Here is a 20,132-nt window from a genome sequence, read left to right on the forward strand (position 1 = left end):
ATTGCTTTTAGCAATTTAACCTTGTAGTGCAGAGAGTTTTGTGATTGTTGCTATTGTTGTTGCTTAGTGGCCTTCTAAATATACAATTGATCATTTTCTGGCACCACGCATCAAGACTTCTGTCTCAAGAAATCTGGTGAAAAAATATGAGCTATATGAGTACCCTTTGTGTATATATTGGGAGAAAAAATGTTAGTTGTACTTTGTTTTGTTAGATTGACATTGTTTTCTCTTTGAAAAGATATAATGCCACTGAAATAACTTCTTATGAACACTCTACTAGAGGTTCAAAAATTCAGGATCATTAGAAGCTATCTTTACACATATTTTATAGCATTGTATGAGAAAATATGTAATTTTCTTAAGGAGAAAACCAGCCATCTGTCATCCTAGCACACTGCAACAGGAATTTTATTAGTCTGTCAACTATGAGGCCTGTCAAAGTCATTTTTTAATATATAGCACAGATTCCATTTCTTTTTGCCATTTAACATGACAATTGTATTACAGGGGTGAGCATTTTGATTTCATTTTCTAGCTCTTAATGTGTTTGCTGCTAAAGCACCGAGAGAAGTAGAATTCTTTCTTTTTCATTGTTTATTATCTTTTTTTTTCTATTAAAATGATATTCAGTAACATTACTGATTAAAAATCCTTGATTTTGCCTATCAGATCACAGGGCTGAAAGCTAGAAACATCTTACTGGTTAGTTTTCCACCTGAGCAAGTTAACTACCATTTGTAATAAAATTTCAGACAACTACATTTGTGGTTTTGATCTGCTGAAAACCAGCTTTACCCTTTCAGTCCCTTCCTTGAAATCAGGAGGAAATCTATCATGCTTTTTCAAGGCGACACTTAGTTCTGGTTTTTAGGCTCTGCCGCTGAAATGTGCACTTTTGTGGGGAGCTACTACATTATCAAAGAAGAGTTTCTTCCAGAAGATAGCTTTTCTTTGGAAGACAGCTTTTGGAGCTGAAAGCATGACATAGAAGTCACATTGCAAGTGAAATGTCATTGCTCATCTTTGTGTAAGTTTCTAGATGCCAATCTATATAAGATTAAATTGAAATAGACCAACACAAGAACAGGATTGGCAATTTCAGCTTGTTATGAAAAAATTCCATAACTTTAAAATAATGGAAATTGTTTTGGTGTTTCTCTTGTGGAAAAAGAAAGCTTGCCAGGGAATTGATGGCTGCTTAGCTAGATTGCCCTTTTCCCACCACTCAGTTTGACTGTTCTCTATTCATCCTTAACAGAAAACTACACTGGCCTCAAATGTGCTGCTTTGGTTGCCAGTCTCTCTCTTGGTGGTTTTATTGTTTTTATATCGAATTATTTAAGTCACCTGTCTTCCATTCAAGGAGTGGATGGAAATGTCTAGCAGATTTTATAGATAATATTATAGTGACATGGTAGGGAAAAAAAGTTGTTTTTTAGAAGTTGTTTATGTTGTAATTAGATACAGGGGAGAAAGTAATTTTGTTTCCTATTCCAAATAGTCCCTGTAAGAATTGATGAAAAGGTGCATAATGAGATAAATAAACAATTTCATCTAGTGAGACAAATGAGGATTAAACTAAAGATTTTACAAGAGATAAAAGAAAGTATATTAAATGTAAAGTTGTCGGTCAGCAATTTGACCTGATTGCATTTTGGATTATAGCGCCACATGGCTGAATTGAATTTATGGAAGAATCAGGTCTCACAGAGAGTGTACCTCAGTGGTTCTCAACCTGTGGTCCATGGACCCCTGAGGGCCCACAATGTCATTACAGGGGGTCTGTAAAGACTTGAAGAAATGTTATGATTTAAATCTTAAGTTAAATCTTGGGAGGTCCTTAGCCATGGTCCATGGTCACAAAAGGTATTTAAAGAGGGTCCATGTTGAAGAAAAGGATGAGAATCACTGGTCTACATAAATGTATCTGGATAAATGTGAAAAGAAAAGCTATCAGTATGAGAAATCACTCCATTACAAGTAATTTATTAATACTATGGAATATATATATATATATTTATGTCTAGCATTATCACCCATGATTTCAATATTAAATATATATTTTCATGAAAAAGAACATGATAAAATAAAAATGGGAAGAAACTTGCCATTTGTCTTCATGGTTCAAAATAAGATTTGATGCTTGATGACTTGACTAAATTTGAATAGAGAAAGTCATATTGGATAGCCAAATCAGTATTGTTCATGAATTGTCATCTGCTGAATGTTTCTGCTTTCTACACTTCTTCTTGGATTTTGAGCAATTAGAGTTCCTGGCTTTTTATTAGAATATTTATCTCTTTCTTACAGTTGAGAACTTACAGAGCCACAGCTGCATATCATATAGAGAAAATGTTCAACCTTAGGTGATAAAGTAACAAATGACTTAAACTATCAGCATATCACAGCTATTAAATGAGGAAGGAAATAAAGGAAACTATATGAACAATAAGCTTTTTTTTTGTCTAAAGACAAAAGGAGATTTGGAAAAAAATGTGGTATTGTACACACAGTATGTTATTACATTTAAGTGCAAATCCATTTGAATTGGCTTTCTACAGGAACAGTTTTTTTTTTAAAAAACCTGGCAATTTTTAACCTGGTGTATATACTGTACACACTGAGTTATTGTAATGCGAGAACAGTGCCATGAACTCTTTTCCAATAATTTGGAATACAGTATGTGAAATGTACGTGTATATTACTTGTAGCTCCACATACAGAACTTAGAGAATATCATGTTCCATAGTGCCAGAAAATTAATTAAGGAAGGAGAAGCAACTGAAATTAGAGAAAGGATGCCTATTATACTCTCAATATAAAACGTGTGTGTGTACTATATGTATACATAATGCATACATATATATGTACGTATGTACGTACGTACGCACACATCCACCCACATACAGTATATGTGTCCACACCTCTCTCTCTTCTCCTTGAAACCAATTATATATACTCTGGGAATGTGCTATGTCATTTAAGCCTACTATAATGGTATCCTTACTTTTTAGAATATGCATTTTCTTTTATTAGTTTGTGTCTAATAATCCCTTTTGTTTGCACAAATACTCTATAAACAATTCTCCTTCATTATTAATGAATGGGAATTCACATCTTTTTGTTTGTTCAGAATACATGATTGCGCCAACTAAAATGGACTTGAAAAGATCATTAAAAGCTGGTAGCAGAGAGCAGTTTCTAGAAATAGCAGACATCCAACCCAATATATGGTATTAATTCCATTCTTTTACTTTTCTGTATTTTCTTTAAAGCAAAGTGTAACATTCATGATTAGTAAAATATCAACTTAGAAATGTAATTTTAGGAAATTAGTACATTCTGTGTATAGGTGAAAAATGTCATTACAGTGATTTTACAACCATTGTTGGCCTGATATACTCCCTTTGTTCTTATAGTACAGCACCTATTTTATGTGAAAAATATACTTATTTCAATCTTTGACATTTCCATATAATCAGCGGTGGGATTCAAAAAATTGTACTATCGGTTCTGTGGGCATGGCTTGGTGGGTGTGGCAGGGGAAGGGTACAGTAAAATCTCCAGTCAGAGGTGGTATTTGCCAGTTCTCTGAACTACTCAAAATTTCCAGTACTCATTCTCCAGAACTGGTCAGAACCTGCTGAATAGCACCTCTGCATATAATGTTGGGAAATGCTTGGAGAACATTACCAGAAGACCACACATTCACATTGTGAAATAGTTGGATCAGAGATAAGACTCAGGCAATTCCCTGTGTCTTATGCATAATGTATGAAGTATTAAGAGATCTGTGGAGTTTCTGTAACATGCAAAGCTTCAAAGGAAGCAATGATGCACTCCTTCAAAACTGCAATGTTCCCCTCACTTGTAAAATTGAAGTGACCATTGGCCTTTTCCCATAGAGCTTGTGATAAGGGAACAGGCAGAAAGATATCTCCTCATGTAGTGGTAGCCCATACACTTCTATAATATGCCACTATAGCAATGTGGCTTGTCTGGAGCATCCTTGACATGCAATAAAGAATTTCCAGATTTGGTGACTACAGCAAACATTGCTGTATATATCTAAACCAATTCTCTGGCATATCCTTTAGACCTCTTTCAAAAGTTTTAATGATCCATGTACTATGCTTGCCTCATGCACAAAAGCTCTTCCAGGCTGAGTAGGCCCAGCTCCTGGTATGGCCAATTCCCTAGCCATCTAAGTATAGAAGATCTTAAACCAATATTTGGAGGGAGAGAAAAGAGATGTCTGAAGCACTGGTCCAAAGCAGTTTGAGACTGTCCAAAGTATTTATTGAAGCATATTCTGTTGTCTCTACAAGACAAACTGCTTAATTGAAACAAATATAAGTCACTTTTCAGAGGCCTGTTAACGGTCTGTCTTTAATATTAGTAAGTCTCTTTGAATTTCTGATTTGCACAGTATGTTTCCAGAGTATCTGATGGATACCTTGGAATGGTTTTGTATTCCCTAGGCAATAGATAAATAATTTAGCATTTGGAAAAAAAAATACTTTTCACTATTTTTAGAATAACCTGGGTTATTTATGATAGCAGTACATATAAGTCAGCCAAAGCTGAATCACCCAGCATGAATTGTCAACTAATAATTCAAATTATTGCACTCAGAAAGGTTTAAAGAAAAGTAATCCACACAATGCTTGAGAATCCCATTTTACCAGCAGATACACATGCTGGATAAACTATTGGAAGAAATAAGAATCATTTTCTTTCTTAGACCAAATTCAAAATACCAGCATATAGGAAAGTATTAAAATGTTACAATAATCATTTTATGAAAAATCAGAACTGTTTATTACTAATATTTATTAAAATAGTAATAGCAACAGCAGTTAGACTTATATACTGCTTTACAGTGCTTTACAGCCTTCTCTGAGCAGTTTACAGAGTCAGCCTATTGCCCCCAACAATCTGGATCCTCCTTTTACTGACCTCAGAAGGATGGAAGGCTAAGTCAACCTTGAGCCTGGTGGGATTTGATCCGCCAAATTGCAGGCAGCTGGCAGTCAGCAGAAGTAGCGTGAAGTACTGCACTCTAACCACTGCACTACCACGTCTCATGATGATTGTATCATTTAGGCTTATCCACAGATATGAAAAAAATAACCATTCATTTCAGTAAGCTATTAAAGAAAAGTAACATTAAATAAAAAATAAAAAAATCAAAAGTTGTCCCACACATTGTCCTTTTGTTAGCCCTGCTTTTCTACAAAACATTTTCTGTGTGTAGATGATTTCAGGGCAACACAACTACAGATTTTACATTGTATAATAATGATTCTTGTTTTCATCTCATTTTTATATTTTATCTCTAGCACCTGTAACATTTACTCATTTATTACAAGGAATAAACTTCTATGCTTTCTTGAACACTTGCAAAATATTTTCAAAATGTTCTTGCCTCCTATGGAGACAAAAAATCCTATCAATTAACTTTCATGTAACTGTGTAGGCATCTCAACAGCTAAAGAAAAACAAAGGAAAGCAAAGCAAAAGCAAAGCCAACAACATTAAGCAAGCTGTTATAACTAATGAACTAAAATGAATGTTTATACAATAATAAATATTCTCTTCTAAAAGTTTTCTTCTGAGCGTTGTATATATTTTGATTATGCAGAATTTGCTTGGTTTTCTTTCTGAATACTGAACTTCAGAAAAGTCTGAATCCATTATGTTTAATTTTAGAAATAGTCCAATCTTACTCAGTACCTGGTTTCAGAGGAAGAGTTGGAAAATGAGAGTTTCATTCTGCCGTACACAAGGGCAACAAAACCAGAACTTAACTTTGTTGTCATATGTCAGAAGAAAATTACTGTCATCTGCACCTCTATAATTGCCTGGGTTAGCTCTGCAACCAAACAAGACAGACACAGATTTCTATGGATAATTAGAACTGCAGAAAAAACAATTGCTACCAATCTGCCTTCCATTGAGGACTTGTGTACTGCATGAGTCAAAAAGAGTGCTGTGAAAATATCTACAGACCCCTCACATTTTTCCCGAATGCCACCAACTCTGCTAAACAACTAATTCCCACAACACTGTCAAACTATTTATTAAGACTATTTTACTATTATTTTTCTCATCCTTCCTAGTACCTATCTCTTTCCACTTATGACTATAATCATTTTGCTTGTATCTTTACAATTTATATTGTTTTATTTGTCTCCTAGTATGATTTGATTGCTTATTAGTAACCTATGACTATTACTAAGTGTTTGTATCTTATGATTCTTGATTAATGTATTTTATTTTTTCTTTTTGTACAATGAGAGCATATGCACCAAAGACAAATTCCCAATCACACTTGGCCAATGAAGAATTATGTCCTATTCTATTATAAAACATAACACCTTTCACATAAATCAGTCTCATCTTCTTTCTATTTAAATTTAGAAAATATCCCTCAAACTCAGTTTATATTCCACCCCAGGGAATGAAAATCTGTTTTTCCATACTTGAAAGTTAGATCAAATATGGTCCTAGGCAAACTTTGGAATTCACAACTAGAAAAGAGGCTGCACATAGAATTAAGGAATCACTTAGGCAAAGAACATTGTATAATACTTAGAACTGTCCTTTTCTCCCTTTCCCCCTCTCCCTCTCCCTCTCTCTCTCACGCACACACAATTGCTAATAATCTTTTTGCGATAATCTTCTAGTTCCTATCCAACCCACTCTCACCTTATTGGGGGCAATATTTTGGCACTGAATTGTTTACATAGGTTATTCCATTCCCATTTAAGGCCACTTGGAGACCAATTTCTGTTTGAAAAACTGTACATAAAAACAAAAGTACAAACCATCTACTGAGCTAGAATAATCTATGTACTTTGCTCAACTCTTCACTGCTGAGCCCTTTCATCAGACATACTGTAGTATTCTTATTATCAGACGACCCTTACCTTTCAAAATATCTAGGGAAAAATAATGCATTTAGAAAAACATTGCATTAACTCTATCAAGATTATTCTAAACTAAAGTCTCCATATTGGAGGAAAAGTCTGTGTGAATGAAATAAGGATTTGCTTCCATCCACATTGTTATAAAATAAAGATTAGTTTGTTTCTGCTTAAAGAAAACATAGTGTATGAGTGTTTTAAGTTGATACAGCATGGTTTTTTTACTTTGACATTTCTATCAGAAGGCAGTTTATTTTGCTGACTCATGATGCACTTACCATGTCCTTCTTACAGTCTTAATGTCAGTAATGGGGAAGAAATAATTATGATAATGTCATTTTCTAGACCTTAAACTCAGCAAGTAATTGCTCCACAAATAAATCCAGCCAACCAGCAATGAAGTAGACATAGAATCACACAAGTATGATAGGTGGGATAGAAATTTGATAAATAATTAAAATAAAATAAATACATTGAAAGAATAATAATTTATCTCACCAACCCCGAAGTCTTATTTTGATATTTGCCTTAAGAAACTATTTCTTTTTCCTTTCAGCTATTTATGGGCAATCCTGTGAAACTTATCGACACCAAGGAAAAACATCTGGTTTCTTCCACATTGACTCTGATGCGAGTGGTCCACTTCCCCCACTTTTAGTGTACTGCAATATAACAGGTAAAAAAAAAACCCCACTTCTGTATTTATCACTAATGGTTTGTTGTTTATTGCATGGCCTGAAATCTATTGTATTGTTGTTAGGTAAAAGTTTCCCTATCAGTCATGTTTGACTCTAGGGTGCAGTGTTCATCTCTGTTTCTTGGCTGAGGAAGCCAACGCACATTGTCTGAAGACAATTTCTATGGTCCTGTGGCCAACATGGATGTATGCCAAAGATGCATGGTATGCTATTACCTTCACACCAAAGTGATACCTATTAATCTACTTGCATTTGCATGCTTTTGAACTGCTAGGTGGGCAGGAGTTGGGGCAGGTAATGGGAGCTCATCCTGTGCGTGGAGCTCATGGAAATGAAGTGGCTGAAGAAAATCAGGCCATGTAGGTCATTGATACCACTTGCACCACTATTTCAAAAAATATATATTTATATAACTATGACATAATGTTATGATTATCATGGAAAGCAAAATGCATTCAGGGATCTCTCCTTTCTTGAAAACTTCAAAGTTTTCTAAGGCATACAGATCGTATCAGATTTCAGAAACAAAAACAGAACCACAGCTTGTCAATGGTTTATTGCTTTTGATTGTTCTACTCTTACATTATATTTGCAATAGAAGTGAGATATGAGGAGAACAGATGCATGATACAGGGTTGATGGAATAATGATTCCAGACTCAATGGACAGAGGAGGCCAATCAATAAAACGTTAGCTACGTTATGTTATCATGGGATCTACCCCATAAAACAGATCACAGCTAAAAGGGTTACTGTATTTATATGCTCAATGATAAACCTAACATAATGAATAAATTTCATGGGCTGAATATATGCTACTACATCATATGGCAAAACACATATGTTTCTTAAAGAATCATTTTCATCATTAATTTCAACAACTAATTTCTTCAGGGGTAATGTGGCTGTTGCAGGATTGATCAGAGCTGCTTCACATGTTGTATTTTAGGCAAACATTTAAATCTGAGGGTCATATGTAACTTCCTGCTTAAATGTATTTTGCTGTATTGGGCTACCTGTTGAAATTAAATTATAGTATGTCTTATGGGGTTTTTTTTCCTTTCCTTAGAGAGAGAGAGGTGGAGAGAGAGAGATCTTAAATCTGATCATGTTTTGTTTCATCGAAATGTTATCATATTTGACTCAAAGCATGGTTGGAGGATTCCTTTGATGCCTCATTATAATGAGACATCAGTCTATTTGTGGTAGCCACTGATGGACTAGCATGAGTCCCTGAGGAATTGTGGTGCAGTGTACATTTCTAATATTGCTTAAAATCTAGTTTCTTGATATTCTGTTAGAACCGAAACGAATAATCAAACTATCCTAAATTTTACAATCAAGTATAGGAAAGGCATATATATAAAGTTAGATTTCTAATATAAATGTAAAAGGCAATCTGTATGAGTTTAATAAAGCTTCCTTTGGACTTTGTATGCTGTGTCCTTTTGTGTTTCATAATTATGACATTCTGATAATTATGTTGCTTCAATGATACTGTAGAGTGTGATAATTGATCAGAAGATCCATTGTGGAAAATATAGGAATTTATCTGTTTCTCAACTACATCATTTGTGCATCTGTTCACACATAAGGCCATTCCATCCAGCTCAAGAAACGTTTAAAGAAAATGTTTTTAAAAAAATCTAGTGTTTTGACCAAGTACATTCTTACAAAAGATTGGGTTTGTTGATTTGTAGATTGTGTAGTACAGGAATGATATTTAGGTAAATTTTATGGAGAGAACAATAAGCGATACATTAGGATGATTTAATGTAAAGAAATAAGGTATAATTAAAGAAACAAGGTAAACATTCAGTTTAAAAGAATAAAAGTTTCAAAAATTACTGTTTTCATGAAAGAGGATGAAGAATAGTTTGTGATTGTTGACTATAATATGTTGACTAAAGATATTCTAAAACTATTCCAGAAATGTCACTCTATTTTCATAGCCTATCGGACTATTTCTGACAAGGTCAGAAACAAACAGCCTGAAACCAGATTACTTCTTTACATACTAGGTGATCTTCAGAAAGCTCTTCAACCATAGAGAATGACAAAAACTGAGATGCTACGGCTAATTATGCATTCCTCTTTCTTTGAGAGAGGACATTCTACAGCTCTGTCAGGACCATTATTTGGAATATTTGGAATATTTATTCCATGACTTTGGTAGCCTTATATCTGAAAAGTCATTAAAGCTTTTTTCTTTATCACATCTGCTGCCATATCAACTCACTAACCATCAAGCCAACTAGCCTGTTACATCCACGATCTTTCCATCCTGCCCCAGGTCTGACTCCCTACATACATGCACAAAGGAGCATAATTCAAGGTTTTATGGCAACAGCAGGCAAGGTATGTTGCCCAACAGTTCCAAATCCCATGAAAACATATAGACAAAATCCTAGTAAGCAAAGTTTCAAGCAGCAAGCAGAAGCAACATCAGTCCAGAGATCATCATTTGTCAACCAGTCTAAGTCCAAGAAGATGATATTCTATATCAATATTCTAAGAGCAAGCCTGGCTGTGGTTATTTTGTTTTTGAAAATGTCTCTTTTTATCTCCTGTTTCAGCCCTCCCTCTTTTAGATATGGCCTGCCTATTCATTCACCCATTTTTTAGACATTGAGTGGTGGGATTCAAATTTTTTTACTACCGATTCTGTGGGCGTTGCTTGCTTGGTGGGTTTGGCAGGGGAAAGATACTATAAAATCTCCATTCCCACCCCACTCCAGGGAAAGATTACTGTAAATTCCCCATTCCCTTCCCATTCCTGGGGGAAGGTTACTGCAAAATTCCATTCCCTGCCCACCCCACTAACCTGCTTTCCAGCTTCGTTCTCTTGTGCAGGGCAACAAAAGAAGACCCAGTCGATCGGTTGGGATTCAGGAGGCAGAAAATAGATGGGGGCAGGGCCAGTCAGAGGTGGTATTTGCCAGTTCTCTGAATTACTCAAAATTTCTGCTACTGGTTCCCCAGAACAGGTCAGAACCTGCTGAATACCACCTCTGATTGACGCATGCCTTCAAATCTGATTTCAAGCAAGAGTGATAAATTCAAGTCTCCTTTACCCATCATTCCCAATCCAATAAAAGAACAAAGAAATCAAATGCTACCTTTGAACAATATTGTGATTATGATGTAAACTATCAAGAAGACAACTGGTCTTATCTTTGCCTATGGCCGAATTTGTATATAATAAATCAGCTCATTATTTTATTCTAATGTCACCTATTTTAGTTCTGATAGACGAAAGCCATACCTGAACTTTAAATAATTTACCAATTTCTCAGGAAATAGCTGGAACTTCCCAAGGCTTCTTACAAGAGATCTGATGATTAATATCATCAGAAAGCCCCCTTCCCATTGTTGTGGAAGTTCACCTCTGGCTGTCCAGATTCTACCTGTTTACATGGCCATCTAAGAATCTGGCCATTCAATTCTTTGGCTCTTTTCTCATTATGTCTATGGAGATTCTCAGTCATGTAGGTCATGGTTGTCTCAAACGTGCTTTTTCATCTGGTCATTAAGTCAGTCATCTTGCAGTCATCTGAGGGCAAGGAATATAAATCCTTCCACCCTCCACCATTCAGTCAGAACTGAAAAAACTTCTTGGATGAAAAGCGAAATGTTTTCAAAGAAAAAACAGGAAAGTCCAGTTACCTTTTGAAAAAATACCTGTCAACATCCGAGACAACGCACCATTCAAAGTTGCCACAATGCACTGGTTCAGACTTGCAACACAGGGGGAGGGGGATACATGGGGGCACAGATGAGTGTTGGGTGATGGAACTTATGCTAGGAGAGGAGCCAGGAAGGCAAGCCAGATGTGGTTGGTTCAGAAGCCATCCAGGCTAGAGCCAGCCAGGGAGCAACTAGGTAGGTGGGGCATGCGTCCATATAGCCAGCTGGCTAACAGAAGCCAGTAATGCTCTATAGAAATCATTTTACTTGTATGTATGTATGTATGTATGTATGTATGTATGTATGTATGTATGTATTTATTTATTTGTCAGTTGCTTACAATATAATAGATATAAGTATAAACATGAGTAAGAATACAGGAAATAGGTATGAATAAATGGGGACAATAGGACAGGGATGGTAGGCACAATGGTGCACTTATGCACGCCCCCCCTCTTAGGAATGGGGTGAGGTCAATAATGGATAGTTTGAAGTTAAAGGAGTGGGAGTTAGAGGTATGTAACAACAGAGTCAGGTAGTACATTCCAGGCATTGACCACTCTGTTGCTGAAGTCATACTTTCTGCAATCAAGTTTGGAGTGGTTTACATTGAGTTTGTATCTGTTGTGTGCTCGTGTGCTCTTGTATTGTTGTGGTTGAAGCTAAAGTAGTAATTGACTGGTAGGTCATTGTAGCAGATAATTTGTGTGCTATGCTTAAGTCTAACCAAAAACGATGTAGTTCAAGGTTGTCCAAGCCCAAAATCTCAAGCCTGGTGATATAGGGTATTCTGTTGCGAGCAGAGGAGTGTAGTACTCTTCTCGTGAAATACCTTTGGACTCGTTTGATTGTATTAATGTCTGATATGCAATGTGGATTCCAGACAGATGAGCTGTATTCAAGTATTGGTCTGGCAAAAGTTTTGTATGCTCTAGTTAGCAATTCGATATTCCGGAGGAGAAGCTTTGTAAGATTAGATTTACAACTCTTAATGCCTTTTTGGCAATGCTGTTACAACGAGCTCTGGCACTTAGGTCATTTGATATGAGAACTCCAATGTCCTTGACAGAGTGAGGATCATCAACGAGGTCATATCTGCCTAATTTGTATTTGGTGTACTGATTTTTTTTACCAATGTGTAGGACAGAGCATTTGTTGGTCAAGATTTGAATGTATTGTTCACTATGTGCCAAGCTGAGACTCGAGGAAAGAGACGCATTCTGCTCATAGTGTGGCTTCTTCTTTTGCTAGCTTGGTTTGGAACTGTGACAGTACATTTGGGACTCTTTTGTCATAATTTTGCAGATCACTTCCATTGCCTCCTTCTGTAATGTCCAGCATAATGAAGATACAGTGGATTTTCCACTATTTTCTCCTCATCCAGTTCCTTCTTTACATTTCCCCCTTACATTTCTCTGCTTCCCTCCCAACTGGTACAGATACAGGAAATCGGCTGGGGTGAGGGTAGAGTATTTTGGCCTCAAGGTACAGAGGATACAGACCTGGCTACTGAGGCCCAAAGACACAAATAGAAACAGTCACATATCCTTCTAGGACCATACATCTTGAGGGAGAAGGGTAGGGAAAAGAAGGGCACCTCTTTCATGAAAGCTCAAGAGGGAAAATAACAAAATGAAAGTGATATGGTATGGGACTGTTTCTGAGAAGGTGAAAAGCTAACATCCAGAGAACAGACTAGTCTATTACAATAGCACGAGATGGGTAGCAACCATTTCTACCACCATGAAATCTTCAGTGAATAGGAAAGATGTGCAAAAATAGGATTTTGCTTCTGTGATTAAAATAAGGCTTGCATCTTACTTATGGCAATTGCTGATTTTTTTTTCTTAACAGCTTCCTAGTTCTTGCAGTAGATTTATATAGCAAAAGGTTGTATCCTTGAATTACTGCCTGCAGGTGATTCACTTTCATTCTAGCATCTGCAAAGAAAAGCAGTAAAATTAGAATACAATCTAAATTATAAGGAATCCTGAGTAATATAAAGAACAATATAAATTATCTCCCTGTGCAAGTTCTTTCGCATAGCCAAATATCTTTTAACACTAAAACCTGATTATTCTATTCACTGGCCCATAGTCTGAATGGCAACTCATTTTCCCTCCCAGATGGAAGGAAATTATGCACATAATTTTATCATATGTAAAATATTAATGGCGCTCCAAAGGTGCTTTTCAAAAGGCAATTGGACTTTCTTTGTTTTTCTTTGAAGAAGTTTTACTTTACTTCCAAGAAGCTTCCTCACTTCAGAAGCTGCTTCAGAACTGAAAAGGCCTTTTGAATGAGAAGAGAAATGTCTTCAAAGAAAAACAATGAAAGTTCAAATTGCCTTTTGAAAAAGCATATTTGGGATAACGATGACATGGATGACTGAGAATCTCCACAGACATTTATTTGTGATGATGATGATGATTGGGCAATAATACTATATGCTTAAAGCATCATTATGAAATTTCAAATTTTGTATTAGGCCAAGTGAAAAACCAAATGCTATTGATTTCTCCAAAATTTTCAAGAAGTGAGAACAGAGGGCTGGTTATGCCAGCTGCCTTCTTTTATCTTATTTGATTCTTGATTCATTCATATGATTCTTGACGAATGTATCTTTTCTTTTATGTATACAGAGAGCATTTGCACCAAGACAAATTCCTTGTGTGTCCAATCGCGCTTGGCCAATAAAAAGAATTCTAATTCTAATTATTTTATCCCCAAAATGCTTCATGTTACAATATACTCCATTCATTTGTTTCTTGACTAAAAAACTTAGAATTAGGTCTACCTGGACATAATTTTCCAAAATGATTCATTTAAAATGATTCGTGTGTTTTAGGAGGAGGAAGAAAAGGAAAAATAATATTAAATGCATCAGAGACAGAAGGTACTGAAATATTTTCTGTGAAATATTTCTGGTCTTCATTTGGCTAGAGCTGGAAATGATAAGATGCAACGATAAGATGAAGATAAATTGATTTTGGCAATGATTCTGCCATTCAGTTTGTTTTATGACATTTTTATATCTCTACAGATATCTGGGTATCTTTAACAGATATCTTCAACAAAAATGTCCCAAAGGTACTTTCTTTCAAGAGGCAGTTGGACTTTCTGGTTTCTCTTTGAAGACATTTCATTTCTCATCCAAGAAGCTTCTTCAGCTCCAGCTGGATGGTGGGGAAGGGAAGGATTTATACTCCTTGCAGATAGCTGGTCATTTCCATTCTTTTAGCAGATTGTTAAGATCACCTAGAGGCTAATCTGTGTCCTTAGATCACCCAAGTAGTGCAAATAGATGTGGAATTTCCTTACCTGCAGGATGTTTTCTGTCCTGTGTCCCTTCACTATTGAAGACAGATGCAGACTGTTGGCGATGAGTTGTGCTGTTTGCGTCTCAAACTGAAGCACAAATGGTTTCTGTAGTCTGCAATTTTTCTGGAAATCTATTCATATTCCCGCACCATTCAAAGGATGTTCATCCCAAAGTGCATAGCTAAAAGTCTATGGAGATTCTCAGTCATCCAGGTGATGGTACTTTTTTTAAAAAGGCAACTGGATTTCCTTGTTTTTTCTTTTTTCTTTGAAGACATTTCACTTCTCATCCAAGAAGCTTCTTCAGCTTTGACTGGATGGTGGGGAATGGAAGGATTTACACTCCTTGCAGACAGCTGGTCATTTGCATTCTTTTAGAGAGTTGTTGAGGCCACATCCTGTAGTCAAGAAGACTCCACATCCATTTGCACTACTCACAACTCATGACATGGATGATTGAGAATCTCCATAGTCCTTCTTCAACAAAAAGTATGAACTCTAGAAAATAGTAAATGCTCCAAAAACAATAAAGAAATATAAACCCTAGGAAATAATAGAAAAGGAAGGAAAAGAAAGGAGTCCCTGCGGATTTTACTCTGCTAGTCGTTGCCACTATAAGAGGTAGTACTCAACTCCATTTCAAAGACCTGAGCCAGTGCTGTCTGGCGATGTTTCCATGATCATGTTGCAGCATGATGTCGCAGAACACAGTTTCCTTCCTACCAAAATAGTACTTTTTATCTACCTGCATTTTCATTATTTCGAACTGCTAGGTGGGCAAGAGCTATGTGAAAATGGGTGCTCACTCCATCATGTGACAATAGGGTCTCGAATCCAGGCTAAGGCTTTCCAGATGACAAGTCCAGGGTGTACACAATCAAGCTGCCCCAAGAAATAATAAAGACTCCAATATTGTATTGAACAGATTTTGTCCACATGCTATCATATCCTACTTCATCTCCAGAGAAAATGTGATATAGTTGATTGAACTAAAAATAAGTCGATAAATGACAAACTCTATTTTATTTGTATACTGTGGTTTTTTTTCCTCCCATTATCAATTTTTCCTAATAATAAATTATGGGATATGTAATGATTGACACTGGTCACTAAGTAATTTTTTTGTTGAATAATGTTTGAACCCATGTTTTGCCACTTCTAGTAGAAATTTATTGTAACATATATGCAGAAAGAATAATTTAGGGAAGCCAAAGTTAATATTTTGCCATTTGGTATTTTTCTATCTTGTTCCCTGTTGCTGCCATATGTTATAATAGAGTTTATAGAGTTGTTTTGATTGTAGGCTGTGGATCAGAACCATTTGCAATCGTCTTATTGCTTTTTAATCTATAGCAGAAGACAAAAAAACAAGAACCGAGAAAAATAATATATGATAATACAGAAAGCAAAACGAAATAATAATAAATGGGAGGAAGGGAGGGAAGGAGGAAAGAGTTGATTCACATTAATTAACTAATTAAATATATTACATTTCCCCAAATTTTAATTAACAAATTAAATCTTTACCACAAGCCTACTGATTTCAGACATTTTGCCACTATAAGTAAATTCATAGATAATGTAAACTTGTTTCCCACAGAGGATTTTAAGAGAGGCACTTAATTTTTTATAAGGTCCCTATTAATAAACTTATGAATACTAAACTAAAGCACTGTTAGTGTAAAACAGACTCCAAACATATAAATCAAAATAATTTCCACTGTATTTTTTTTCCAAAATTAATACCAGTATTAAAATAAAACCTGTGCTATTTCTTTTGGGTTGTCCAGTATACACAAACAGGAAGTATTTGTTCAATTAATCTCAGTGAAGGTGATGAATGCTCATTTAACATTTCTTAAGATCTTAACCCATTCATTTGGGCTAATATACTGTCTCATTATTCAAAATTATCTGCAAATTACCCATATTCATCTTGATGTAGTTTTTGAACTGTAAATAAAAATTAATTTTGAGCTTAGAAGCTCCAGGAACTTTATCTAATGACAGCAATAGTGCAGGCGCTCCAACACAGCTTTTATATAATGCCAAAATTGTAGAGATTAGAACAGCTTTAATTATATATATTGCCACTGAGTAGTCTTCGTAATATAAATTGTTTTGCAAAATATCAGATAATTTTGAAAAACTAATTGGCAGTAAGCTGGTCTAAATCATTTATCCTCCTTGTCATCCTTTTTCTCTTCACAAATTCTGGAAAATGATTTTCTAGCAGTCTTCAAGTATATATTACCCATAATACTAATTTCTTGTGAAGTTATTTCAAATTCTGGGTGGCTCCCAGTTAAAGATTAAAACAATATTCAACAACAAAACAACATTAAAACTTAAAACTACAGAACCATAAACATTAAAAAAACAAAAACCTGCCACCAAGTTAGCTTCTGAAATGTAGTCACCTCACTTGAGTTCCAAGAAACAATAGAGGTGAAAACATCGACCTGATGGTATAATTGAACATTGGGAGAATTAACCCTTGGCACTCCCACTGCCCCATTACTGTATATTTATATTTCCAGATTTGCAGCCTAGCATACAACCCTGAGATTTCCTGGCACTCTCCCAATGTTAATCATATCCAAACCTGCTTAACTTTTTCAAGATCAGCCAAAGTCACTGAAATACTTACTAACTGTTCCCGACCTTGTTTGTTGTAATTATGATTCAATTGGTCTAAAAAAACCGTACTCAAGGACCAATACTATAAATCACAAGAATGGTATTTAATTTATATACTAACTTTATTTAAAAATTAAAAGGTTAAAAACTAATACAAGATAAAGGAATGAAAAAAAATAGAATGGTGCAGAAAAGAAAGAAAAACATAGAAAAAGAAAGAAAAAATATGAATATAGTAAAAGAAAAGATAGATATAAAGAATGGCTTCCTTCTTCATCACAAGCGCAAACAATTTTAACTTTTCACCCTCTTAAAACACAGTAAATCATCTCTTCTTTCCATATTTTACCTCCTCTCTATAAACAAATCATTAGACTCTCATTATTCAGTCCAGATCAGCAAAAGTCCATTAAGGGCTACCAGAGATAATCCTTTTGTTTTTAACAATCTTGATTTTTAATCTCTTCAAATAATGTCATAGAACTCTACTTCTTTTTATTTCTTCTTTGCCCATTCTCACAAGATTCTTCAGAGGTTTAACAGCTCTCTTTTCTAAGTCCAACAGAGAAAAAAATCTCTCTCAATTAATGGTTTTATATCCCTTTTAATTATTCAAGCATCAGGCCGTTCGTGTGTGTGTGTGTCAATGTAACATATTTTTCCATGTCATTTTTATAGCACGCTTTCATCTCTTTTCAGCCAAAATCTGTTCCTCTTCTGCAACATGTTTTAGATTTCTATCCACAAAGGCAGATGTAGGTATTGCCAATGCTAATATTAATTTTTTTTCTCCATTTTTTGAAAGTATCCTTTAATGTTTTCATTGTTAGTATATTTTGCACCATTACATAACTGTTAGTCAAGTTTATGTATTCTTTTTTTAACTGAAATCTTTAGTTCCCTCTAGTGTCCAATTTTTAAAATTGTAATTATATAAATGTTGCTATTTATATGTATGGTATTCAGCTTTGTTCGGGTATTTTCCCACGTCATTATAGTTATGCCTTTTAAAGTTGTAGCAACGTTTTGGCAGAATCTCATCTGCCATCATCAGGCTTCTGTATAGTGTTCGTTTGTGAATCAAACTTTCACAGCCGTTTCTGTTTTAAATTTGGGGCTAGCCTACGCTGTGCCAGAAGGTTTTTTTCTTCATCCTGATTGGTTGAGATTCTTGGTCTGTGTTTATTGGTCTTGGAGTTTGCTGTGTTCTGCTTGATTGGTGTTTCTAATATCTTCTGTCTGTTTTGTAGATTTTTGTCTTGATTGGCTGGCAGCATTGTGTTTCCTGTATTGGAGGCTTTTAGTGCGGCTTGGCTCCAAGTTAAAGGACGGTTATCATTTATTAGGAAGCTAGGTTTCATCTGGGTGCCTGGTTGGGATGTGTTTGAGCTGGAGGTATCAGGGGGAGTCTGTTTGTGCCCAGATGTTTGCCTGGCTTGTGGTGTGGAGATTTTTTTGTTTGAGAGTGCAGGCTTCCAGATAATTGGCAGTCTGGTGGAGTCATCTCTTCTTTTCATGCTTTCAGGTCTTTTTTCATTCTCTATGGCTTCTCTGATAATTCTGTTGCAGGGGTTTTCTATAGTGGCTAGGGTTTTGGTGCCATTGAAGTCGATGCTATGACCTGTGGTTTTCATATGTTGGACTAGTGAGGAAGTGTGTTCTAGCTTTTTTACTGCATTTTTGTGTTCATTTAGGCGGGTACTTATTCTTCTATTGGTCTGTCCAAAGTATGTGGCAGGGCGTGATGCACAAAGGACTTCATATATGCCTTGGTTTTCCAGGTCAATTTTATCTTTGGGGTTTCTTAGGATGGCTGCTATTTTTCTGTCTGTTTTGAAGGCAGTTTTGATATGATGCCTGTGTAGTATCTTACTGATTTTGTTTGTAGTACCTCTTGGGTAAGGCAGGACAGCTGTTCCATAGGTCTGTTCATCTTCTAGGTCTCCATTATGTCTCAGTGTGTTTTTGTGGATCAAGCCAGTGATTTTGCTTTTGTGGAAGCCGTTGGCTGTCAGTACTTTAGTCAGGGTGCATAGTTCAGTCTTTATGTATGTCTTGTCTGCCAGGCATTTGGTTCTGGCAATTAGTGTTTTGGCCACAGAGTTTATCTGTGCTGGGTGGTGGTGGGATTGGGCGTTGAGGTAGCGGTTGGTGTGTGTGTGTTTTCTGGTATATGGTGTGTCCTAGTGTGCCATCTGTTTTTTTGTACATTAGTACATTTAGGAATGGTAGTTGTTTGTTTGTTTCCATTTCCATGGTGAATTTGATTTTGGGATGTGTGCTGTTTAGGTGTGTTAGGAAATTGTTTAGGTTTTCTTTTCCATGGGGCCAAATAACAAATGTGTCATCGATGTATCTTAGCCATAGTTTGGGTTTGTGGGGGGCATCACCGAATCCCACCATCACCCAGCACAGATAAACTCTGTGGCCAAAACACTAATTGCCAGAACCAAACACCTGGCAGACAAGACACACATAAAGACTGAACTATGCACCCTGACTAAAGTACTGACAGCCAACGGCTTCCACAAAAGCAAAATCACTGGCTTGATCCTCAAAAACACACTGAGACATAATGGAGACCTAGAAGATGAACAGATGAACACTATACAGAAGTCTGATGATGGCAGATGAGATTCTGTCGAAACATTGCTACAACTTTAAAAGCACAACTATAATGACGTGGGAAAATACCCGAACAAAGCTGAATATCATATGTATGTATGTATGTATGTATGTTTGTATGGATGGATGGATGGATGGATGGATGGATGGATGGATGGATAGATAGATAGATAGATAGATAGATAGATAGATAGATAGATAGATAGATAGATAGATAGATAGATAGATAG

The 20,132-nt window shown here is 35.8% G+C and overlaps 1 protein-coding gene across 2 annotated transcripts in view; it reads left to right on the plus strand.

The window, feature by feature from the left end:
• Positions 1–20,132, plus strand: part of CNTNAP5 (contactin associated protein family member 5) — a 402,137-nt gene that overhangs the window by 261,753 nt on the left and 120,252 nt on the right. For both annotated transcript variants that reach the window (XM_087920476.1, XM_087920475.1), the window contains exon 12: positions 7,489–7,608. In XM_087920476.1, the coding sequence (XP_087776602.1) occupies positions 7,489–7,608 (120 nt within the window). The remainder of the gene's footprint in view (positions 1–7,488; positions 7,609–20,132) is intronic.

Source organism: Pseudonaja textilis, chromosome 1, assembly GCF_049901715.1.
Source record: "Pseudonaja textilis isolate UNSWEBS1 chromosome 1, rPseTex1.2, whole genome shotgun sequence".
NCBI lineage: Eukaryota > Metazoa > Chordata > Lepidosauria > Squamata > Elapidae > Pseudonaja > Pseudonaja textilis.